This window comes from Nicotiana tomentosiformis, chromosome 12 (genome assembly GCF_000390325.3).
Source record: "Nicotiana tomentosiformis chromosome 12, ASM39032v3, whole genome shotgun sequence".
NCBI lineage: Eukaryota > Viridiplantae > Streptophyta > Magnoliopsida > Solanales > Solanaceae > Nicotiana > Nicotiana tomentosiformis.
In genome coordinates, this window is record NC_090823.1 from 2,389,587 (window position 1) to 2,400,434 (window position 10,848).

At 34.6% G+C, this 10,848-nt stretch overlaps 1 protein-coding gene across 2 annotated transcripts; it reads left to right on the top strand.

Annotated features, from left to right (window-relative positions):
* Positions 1-3,412: 3,412 nt before the first annotated feature.
* Positions 3,413-7,768, top strand: LOC104117135 (DET1- and DDB1-associated protein 1-like). Of its 2 annotated transcripts, XR_001973425.3 has the most exons (5): positions 3,413-3,613; positions 5,159-5,219; positions 6,892-6,953; positions 7,089-7,204; positions 7,447-7,768. XR_001973425.3 is itself a non-coding variant. In XM_009628136.4 (4 exons), the coding sequence occupies exons 1-4, from the start codon at positions 3,530-3,532 to the stop codon at positions 7,519-7,521; spliced, it is 282 nt and encodes a 93-aa protein (XP_009626431.1). In that variant the 5' UTR covers positions 3,419-3,529; the 3' UTR covers positions 7,522-7,768. The 2 variants fall into 2 exon arrangements, 1 of the variants encoding a protein (XP_009626431.1); XM_009628136.4 differs by lacking the exon at positions 7,089-7,204 and having other exon boundaries at positions 3,419-3,613.
* The last annotated feature ends 3,080 nt before the right edge of the window (positions 7,769-10,848 follow it).

Consider the following 10,848-nt stretch of genomic DNA (forward strand, 5'->3'; position numbering starts at 1 on the left):
CACTAGCTCTCATGCTAGTAGGTGGTCCTGCTGGGACATCAATTCAGATAGGCATATTCTCTGCAGGGATATGTGACTTAGTTATCCTATTCAAATCAGTAAATGTGTCTGGCATTTGATTTGCTATATTTTGTGAATGGATGATCTTCTGGACCTGCTGATTACATATAGGGGTACGTGGATCAAAATGAGATAACGATGAAATTTTTCACATAATTTCTCTTTTGATTTCCTTTTTCTCTCCCCCTAATTGTGGGAATTTATTTTATAAAACTGACAATCTACAAATCGAGCAGTAAATAAATCTCCCATCAATAAGATAGCGAATAATAGAGGGTGATTTAAACCCAACATATATTCCTAACCTTCTATGTGGGCCCATCTTATTGCGCTGTGGTGGTGCTACTGGCACATATACAACACATCTAAAAATTCGTAGATGGGCAATATCTTGTTCATGACCAAAAACTAATTATGACAGAGAATATTTATTATAATGTGTCGGTCTGAGACAGATAAGTGATGCTGCATGCAAGATAGCATGGCCCCAAACCGTAGTGGGTAATTTTATTTTCATAAGTAGTGGTCTTGCTATCAATTGCAGGCGTTTAATAAATAACTCTGCAATGCCATTTTGAGTATGAACATAAGCTACAGAATGTTCAACTTTTATCCCAACTGATAAGCAATAATCATCAAAATCTTGAGATAAGAATTCTCCAGCATTATCATGACGAATAACCTTTATAGGATAATATGAGAATTGTACCCTTAATCGAATTTTTGGGCTAATAGCTTTGCAAATGCCAGGCTGCGAGATGATAGTAAGCACACATGAGAGCATCTTGAAGATGCATCTATTAGGACCATAAAATATCTAAATAGCCCACTTGGTAGGTGAATAGGTTCACATATATCCCCCATGTACATGTTCTAAAAAGGCAGGGGTTTCAATGCCAACCTTCATTGGTGATGGTCTAGTGATCATTTTGCCTTGATAACAAGCATCACAAGAAAATTCATTATTTGTAAGAATCTTCAGGTTCTTTAATGGATGCTCACTCGAATTTTTAGTAATTCGTCTCATCATTATTGATCCAGGATGGCCCAAACAGCCATGCAAAAGCACAAAAATATTTGAATCAGTAAACTTCTGGTTTACTATAGAGTGTGCTTCAACTGTACTAATATTTGAATAGTATAAGCCAAAAGTTAGAGTTGATAACTTTTTTACAATGCACTTCTGGCCAGAAATATTCTTTGTAATACAAAGATATTCCATATTCATTTCATCTATCGTCTCAACATGATACCCATTCCAGCGGATATCTAAAAAACTCAACAAGTTTCTTCGGGACTTGGAGGAGAATAATGCATTGTCTATTATAAGTATTGTTCCCTTAGTCATAAATATAGTGGCTCTTTCGGAGCCTTCAATCAAACTTATATAACCAGAAATTGTTGAAACATTTGCTTTTTCCTTATACAAATAAGAAAAGTATTCTGATTTTTGAATATGGCATGAGTTGTTCCACTATCAATTACATAAATATCTTCATGATTGGTCTTCGATTCAAACATAATTTGAGGATTATCCATATTCTTCAAAATGACATAAACAAAATAAATATGATAGTAAATATCATTATCAAAATATAACTTTTATTTATGTACAACAATTACATAACCATACTATCTATTACAAACAACAAAAATGAAAATATTTACATTTCTACAGATTCATCACCGATCACATGACTTGTTTCTCCTTTTGGGAGTGCAAAGTAATCAGCTACATCCAAATGCATGAAGTCTAAATTATCTTCAGAAATAAAATTTTCTTCAGCATTTTTCTCTGTTTTCTTCAGGGAGGCTTGATACAGCTCAACCAGGTGCTTTGGCGTACGACAGGTACGTGACAAGTGCCCCTTTCCTCCACATCTATAGCATGCATTTTCTGCTTTTGCTGCTTGCACCGCTTCATGCTTTTGTTCCTTTCTTTTCCACTGCTGGTGGTGAGGAGGGTTTTTTGGTGCATTATTATTACCATGATTAGAGTTCCTTACCCGACCACGGCCATGACCACGACTGGGGCCACGTCCTCTTCCACGCTTATCTTGGTGGAAGTTCGCCTCATTCACTTTAGGGAATGGACAAGAACCAGTAGGTTGGCTTTCATGGTTTTTCATTAATAGCTCATTATGTTGCTCGGCTACAAGAAGATGTGAGATAAGTTCATAATACTTTTTGAATCTCATTTCTCGATATTGCTGCTGCAGGAGCATATTCGAGGCATGAAAAGTGGTGAAAGTTTTCTCCAACATATCATGATCAATAATATTATCACCACATAGTTTCAATTGGGAAATAATTCTGAACATAGCAAAATTATACTCACTGATAGATTTAAAATCTTGTAGCCTTAGATGAGTCCAATCATAACGTGCCTGTGGAAGAACGACCATCTTCAGGTGGTCATATCTATCTTTCAAATTATTCTACAGTATGACTGAATCTTTAATAGTGAGATATTCCATTTTCAAGCCTTCATCAAGGTGATGGCATAGGAATATCATTGCTTTGACACGGTCTTGGTTTGATACTTGATTTTTGTCCATGATGGTGTCTGCCAGACCCATCGTATTAAGATGAATTTCAGCATCAAGCGCCCAAGACATGTACCTTTTGCCCGATATATCCAGGGCTACAAACTCAAGTTTAGAAAGATTTGACATTATTTAGAAGAAAAAAAAGTTCGTACCTCTGATACTTTCAAAGTATTTGCTCGAGATGGCAGAGTCTCGCGCTGATAACGTGTTATAAAATAAAGACTGTAAAGTAAAGACAAGTATAGAGAGAAACTGATATATTATCCAAACTTCAAACTTATGTACATATTGAACTGAATTCTCCTCTATTTATAAAAGAAAGGAAGCTGCTACTGCAAGCTGATGTATAAGCTGCTACTGCAAGCTGCTGTGTAAGCTTATGTGTAAGGTGCTACTCTAAGCTGCTGTGTAAGCTGCTGTGTAAGCTGCTACTGCACCAGATATAGATAATCTTCTACTAGGGGTAATATTTATCCATAACGGAGTACCGAAATGATAAGTTTCTTCAGGAGGCTTATTTCTAATAAAGTACTAAATAGATAAATATATTTACGGCGGAGTCCCATATGGACAAGCTTCTTCAAAAAGTTTCTTTCCAATGGAGTACTAAATGAACATCCATAATATAATATATTCACAAAAGATTCGAAGTTGTTCAAGGACCGCGGCAAAATATAAGGGTACGATAGGTAAAGTGAGACAACTCTACAGTGTTAATTATGTATTATCCCTCGCGACAGCATTAATATTTGTTAGTTAAAAGGCCAAATAAGGAGTATACGTAATTCAAGTGTATGTCATAGTTATACTTTGCCAACATCAATATTTTGTCCAACCCACCATATATTTTGCAGCTTCTATTTACCTCCGGTGTCTAAAACAGTGGCATTATTCTCTCGATTCTTCCCGTTAATAATTCAATGGGGTCAATGCTAGGTGATTGGCCTTCTTTTGACCCTCACAATTTCAGCCAGCTTCGCCCTTTCGATCCCTCCACCCCTTCTGTAAGCACCCTTTTTTTCCTTTTTCAATTTCTTGTAAATAAAAATTCAATCTTGATATTACTAACCCCTCTTCCCACTTCTTTTTTGTGAATTTTCCATTTTTTTAGCTGATTATTACTTGACCAAGTTTTGGTCTATTTGTTTTATGCACAAAAAATGAGTTCTTGGGACAATTTGGAGGTGTTTGTTGATGTGCATTTGAAAAGCTCAATCATGATTTGTACTAACCCCCTTTTTCCTATTCAATTTCTTTGTGAATTACCCATTTTAGCTGATTATTGTTCGACCTGTTTTTGCTCTGTTTGTTTTATGCACACGCAAAAAAGGAGTTCTTGGGACAATTTGGTGTATGTTGAGGTTATCTTATGAAAACATGTGCATTTTGAGAAATTCTTCATTTGTTGCGAACCCCTTGTTAAGAAACTCTAATTTGTCTTAAAAGATCAATTATTTAGTATTTGTAATGAAATGGGTCCTATTTGAGCTGAATGAATATAGAGAATTTGTATAACAGCTAGTGTGAGATTGGGATGTAGTTGATTGATTGTCATTTTTTACGCGCTCATGTGGCGTTCTGTTATTAACAGTTGAAAATAGTAACTATATATCAGATTTTGATCTATTACGGCATTGATTATTAGTATGCACTGCTTCTGTTACTGTATTTCAGTTATTTTTACTTTGAACTCAGACTGACAAATATGTAAGAGGCAGCAAAAATGAAAACCATAACGTTCTAAGACTGTCTAGATAAGCTATACAATTAGTTTTCACTATAGTGTGTTAGTAGGAAATGTTGTGCCATTCACTTGGAGCATTGGAGCATCGGTAAAGTTGTTTTCGTCTGACCTATAGGTCACGGGTTCGAGCCGTGGAAGCAGCTAGTAATGTTTACATTAAGTTAGGTTGTCTACATCACACCCCTTGGGGTGCGGCCCTTCCTCGGACCTTGCGTAAACGCGGGATGCCTTGTGCACCGCGCTGCCCCTTTTTTAGAGCATACTCCAGAACCTGTCCTCTAGAGCCGTATATTTTACAGCACTGGGTTTATGATCTACCTTGTGAGGATTTTAAAGCTTTAGATGCAGAAGATCTTGCATATTATTCGAAGTGTCTATTATCCATAATGGACTTTTTTGCGATTATTGTTGTGTATTGAATCTGGTCTCCATCTTTTACTGCCCTTTGTTTTTCCCCACTCTGGTAGTTATCACAAAATTAGAAAGGTAAACATATGGAATGTTTGATGATAAGGTTACTTGGCTAACTCATAGATTGGAGCTCATTATGTCTCTCCCGAGGAGTTGCGTAAAGTGAACTAAAATTTTATATTCCAAAGGATATAGAACCCTGCGTATGCACTTCAAAATCTCTTTAAAAATTATTATACATCAGCAAACGTGTTCCGTGATGAAGTTACTTGTTGGTTAATCTTTCCAGATTGGTTTTTAGTAGCTGGAATGCATATTCGTTTTTCTTTTTTTCAATTCGGACGATACTATTTATATATCTTATTATCTAATTCTATGTTCTTTCTGTTGCTAGAGAATGACACCCGTGACTTATCGTCCTACTCATGATAGGACTCTTCCGCCACCAAATCAAGGTAAACCAAGAAAAAGAATTTTCTTTGTTTCTTAAACATGTTTCTACTTTATACTTGAAAAAAAAAGGGCAGCCCGATGCACAAAGCATCCCGCGTTCACGTAGGGTCCGGGGAAGGGCCGCACTCCAAGGGGGTGTGATGTGGGCAGCCTACCCCGATGCAAGCATTAGTGGATGATTCCACGGCTCGAACCGTGGCCTATATGTATTAGGTGCTCTCATCCTCTACCTTTATCAGGTAACTGCATTTTAGTTATATATAATTGCCTAGAATACTAATTCCCCTCCCTAAGTGAATGGTGAACGGAATAACTGAATCGCATCAGCTGCTATATCTGTTGGTCATGCAGCCTGTCTCCTCCGTAGAGTTAAGCCAGTCGTTTCTTGAGGAATTTGAACTTCAGTTTGTTTTACTATATAAGTTGTTGCAACCTCGGAACGTTTTTTGCCAGAAAGTCTCTGGTTTGTAAGATATCTTTTGATTAGGTATTCTACCTTTTCAAGACTACTGGATGTCTGGATGTTGACAGGTTTATGAACCTGCATCTTGATGTTTGGATCGATTAGGATGCCAATAGGCAATGAGTCGTATATGTGTATGCGGAAGCCCCAACTATGCCTTTGAAGCAAATAGTGCAGCTCTTCGCTTTTTTCAACAACTACAACAACAAACCAGTATAATCCCACAAGTTGGTATAGGGAGGGTATTATGTACGCAGACCTTACCCCTACCTAGAAAGTAGAGAGGTGGTTTCCGATAAACCCTCGGCTCAAAAAAAGATGAAGCTCTTCGCTTTTCTCCTATGGCTATATTTAATTCAAGGCTCCTGTAAATGGGTTTTTTTTTTTTGAAGGCTATAGTGCAAGTGAACTAGCAGCAAATAAGTTTTGGAGTGAAATTGTCTCGACAGCTTTAATAAGAGCTTGTGTGTTTTAGTTGCGTGTGTTTTGCGATATTCAACTGTGGTGAGAAAGCGTGCGAAAATATATTGCAAATATTTTTTGTGAGAATTTAACTAAAAACAATCTAACTATTCTTCTCTTGTTAGATTGGTTGGTGCTACTTTTAGAAATATAACTTGCACAGAGAAGTCCCAGTTTGTCAGATTCATGTCCTTTTCCTTTTAGAAAATCGTAGTTTAACTCTTTAGGGGTCGTTTGGTACGAGGGATAAGGTGTGAGATTAAATATATATATATTTTTTTTTGAAAAGGTAACATAAGGTGTGAGATTAAATTTATATCGTGTGTGGTTGACGCTCTGGGATAAATTTTTACCGTCAACCAAACATGGTATCAATTTAATCCCAGACTTAATCCTGGATATCATACATTATCCTATCAAACTTGGGATTATTTTAATCCTAGGTTGCAATATTTGGTACATATATGATATATCATAGCTGCCAATAACTATCTAATGCATGGTGATATTATAGGTATAAATTATAAGGATGCACATGTGCATCAGCTAATGCCTAATACTGATAATCATCAAAACCTATACGAACGTGCAAGTTTGTTGGCTGTTTAGTTTCTCGTGCTTCATCATCAAGGGAAAGCATACTAGATATGAATTGTATGAGCGTAAAGCATACTAAAATCATCCATTTTTGACTCAACTATCTTGATTCTCACTGAACATATCTTATTTTCTTGCATTTGAATTGCCAGTTATTAGTTCAGAAGCCAAAAATATACTTCTGAGACACTTAGAGCAGCGTGCTGAAGAGAAGGTTAGTATTCATTTCATTTTGACATTCATTCTTGTTTCTGTGATGGATATTGGCAATTTGTGAAAAGAAAAAGATCCAAATTTACCCCTTTACTATATGGAATATCTTAATTTTACCCTCCGATATACCTTTTAGGCCATCCACACCCTTGCCAGTTGCCACTAGCATAGCGTCTCGTACTTGCCCTCGACTTTAACGGAGCTTCAACGTGGATTGGGTGAATACCACATGTTAAAGTACTTCGGAAAAAGGTTTATATTTACTCCTCTACTTTTGACTATGCCTTCAAATTACCCTTATACTTCATGTTAGAGTTCCTTAAGTCAAGGACAAATAGGAGATGATTTGTTAATGGCAAGGGTATGAATGATCTGAAAGTATAACGGAGGATAAACTAAGATATATCATATGGTAGAGGGGTATATTTTTAGCCTCTTCTCTTTGTGAAATGTGTTTTATTCTTTCATGGTTCTGAATGTTCTTGGCATTGCAGTTGAGACCGAAACGTGCTGCGACTGAAAATCTTACACCAGAGCATGGATCTAAGCATCTTAAGGCATCCATCTGAGTTGCTTCTCTTTTTGTGCTACTCCTGGGGCGGGAAGAAGATGAGAAAATGCCAAGTGTGACAGTTTCAAGTCGGATGGTACACAACTTGGTTTTGAGAAATGACTTCTAAATAGGTTTGACGTTTTCGGGTTTTCTTCATATTTCTGTAAATATTGTTTTAATGGCAGAGATGCATGTTGTTGTAAAATTGAGAAGAGCTTGTTTGCTTATTGCATATATCAATGGAGAAATGTACATTATTGAAAGTGTTGTTGGATGAGATTTCTTGCATGAGCGTTGAAGGTAGCATATGGATTTTTGGTAGTCTTAGATGTGGAAGAATTACTTGGCGTTCAGAACTAGTCTTGAAGTGAATAAATAAGAATGAAGGAAATGAGACGATTCTTTCTTGAACTATATCATAAACAGATCTTTTCCTCGCACCAATCACAAGTTTTTCTATTCCTCTTGTATATCGTCGTAATGCCTTTAGTGTTAGGTTTTGGATAGGGCTTTTCATGTCATTCACATTTAGGTCCGATTTTATATGTATTCTCTAAAATCATCCAAAGATATCAAATAGGGATTAATTTGAGCACACACTATACGATTAACATTTTAGATTATGTTCATGTGTAAGTTGCTTGGGGAGTTTAACTTATCTCCAACTTAGGCATAATATATTTAATATATTTAAGATTTGATCAACTTCAAATAAAGACTAAGTCAAAATGCTTGATGATCAGTGACATAATTAACACTTCTCATCTGTTTCCCATTGGCTATTAGCTAATTGCTTATGATATTAGTTAATTAAGCTACCTTTCCCTTTCCATACACACATGCTCTAGCATTTTTCCTAGTCAGAAGTCTTCATTTTTGAATAGCTAAGACTGCTAGCCAAGAGGAAAAAAGTAGCCTTTGGTTTGAACAAAAATGTAAACTCCGCCTTTAATTGATGGAAAAATTACATGGTGTAACTAACTTATACACTGTATTTACCATACATAAATACACTTTAAAATAATTATAATTCGTAGCTACTCTTTGTATTTTGTAGCAAAATCCCAACAGTAAATACAGTGTGTGGAGTCACATATGGTGATACATATGGATCACTTTATTTCAGTGAATTGTACACGTTGATACAACTATTTAGAGAGAATTAGAGTCACATACAGTGATACAGTAACTATATGTATCACTATATTTCAGTATATTGTATGCGTTGATACTATCATTTAGAGCGAAAGAATACAAGTAATACAAGCTGGTAACAATTGAACAGTAGCTATAAATAGTAATCAGTCAAACTATAGCTATGTATGATAATTAGGCTCTAAACTATAGTGATTTATGAAAATTCCTCTTGATTGATCCTAGCTGAGGGTTCTTTTTTTGTTACCATATGCTCTTGTCATTATATTATGTAGATCAGCCCAAATACTTAGAAATCATTTAGGGGTCAATTGGTATTAGGAAAAGTAATCTAAGAATAAATTTATTATACAATATTCACTTAGAAGACTAGAAAAAGTAATCCATGCATAATTACTGCAATATTTGTTTGGTTGGATAATAAGAAATAAATAATCTCAACTAATAAATCATTCAGCGACAATATTATAGAATACTTCTATTAAGTTATGCAGGAATCTATCTATTATTGACGTGGAACAAGAATGTGTATATTAGTAAAGTATTGAAAGTGAAGCCTTAAAGTGGGTAAACCATCCATAACGCAATTACTTGTATCTTGTATTATTACTCGCTACATAATATTCCTTATAATTATTATTCACCATATAACAATTCCTTATTTATTATTCACCGCATAAATAATTTTTTAATTATATGCCTTCTGGCTTCGATGACTAATTTGGGAACCAAATGACTCCTTAATATGCAAGTTTTTGGAGAAGAATTAGGGATGTACAAAGAAAATCGATAAATCGCACCAAATCGATAATCCGAGTCAAACCAGAAAAAAAATCCAATATGGTTTGGTATTGAAAAATAAAACCCGACCATAATTGGGTTGGTTTGGTTTTAACTAAAAAAAGTCAAACCGAAACCAAACCAATCCGATAGTACATTTATATAATTTTTAAAAATATTTTATACATATAAATATTTATTGTAATGTAATTTATAAATATTTCATAAACTTTTTCACAATTTTATCTTTTAACGTATTATTTCAAGTTTAGACTTATTCTTGAATGGTAAATAAATTTTATAGCCCATAAATGTAATAACTCAAACAAAGTTCAAATAAATACTAATGCTAACAAAAGAAATTCAACTCAATATTAGGAATGACGAAAGTGTTGGATAATTATTTTAGTTTTACATTAGTTTATAAGCTCTATAATTTTTTTCGTAATTGAAAATTCGAGGTTGAAATGTATATGTGATATTGCTATAAAGCGCATTTTATTTAATGATAAGGTTATTAATCAACAAAGAAAAATGAAAATTCTTAAAAGATGAGATCAATTCAGAAGCCCGTATTTATTAGTTTTAAATATAGCAGACAGAATTCCATTGGTCTAATTTGGGACCTTAGGATAGATTTTGACTCTATCTGACAAACATATCAAGATAAAGAATAGGAAGGGGTCCTTAGATTTATTTGTGACCTCTGAGGAGCCGTATGAGGTGAAAATCTCACGTACGGTTCTGTAATAGCGATAAAGACTTGCCAGGGTAAGGAAGAAGGGGGATCATTCGAGAACGAATTTAGCGAGACTAATATAATCGCATGATGAGCCCAAGTTACGGCAAAAATGCATAACTTAGTTTATCTTTTTCTTTAGTGCTTATTTATGTAATTAATATTAGTACTTATTAGATATACTTATTTTAGCATGACCTATATAGTATTTTTAGATTATATTAATTTTCATTATGGCTTATTAGTTAGCGATATTTGTTTTATGTAATTTTATTATTTTATCTTTGTTATTGGATATTTTAGTATAATGTTATGACTTATCTTATATTATTGTGTTAGTTTTTTGGAAAACACTTTATATAGTTGTATTTTACTAGGACTTAAGAAATATTTGGAGCACAAGTTACATATTTTAGGCTATGAAGACTTTACCGGGAAAAAACCCGAAAATCCGAAAAAACCCGAAAAAACCGAGAAAAATCGATATTGAAAAACCCGACTTTGTTGGTTTGGTTTGGTTTATAAATATAAAAACCCCACACTATTGATTTGGTTTAATAATTGAAAAATTCGAACCAACCCGACCTAGGTACACCCAAGAAGAATGACAGGAAATGTAGACCCAATTCTTGGAAGCAGTATGTAAATTGTTACATGTCATATAAAGGA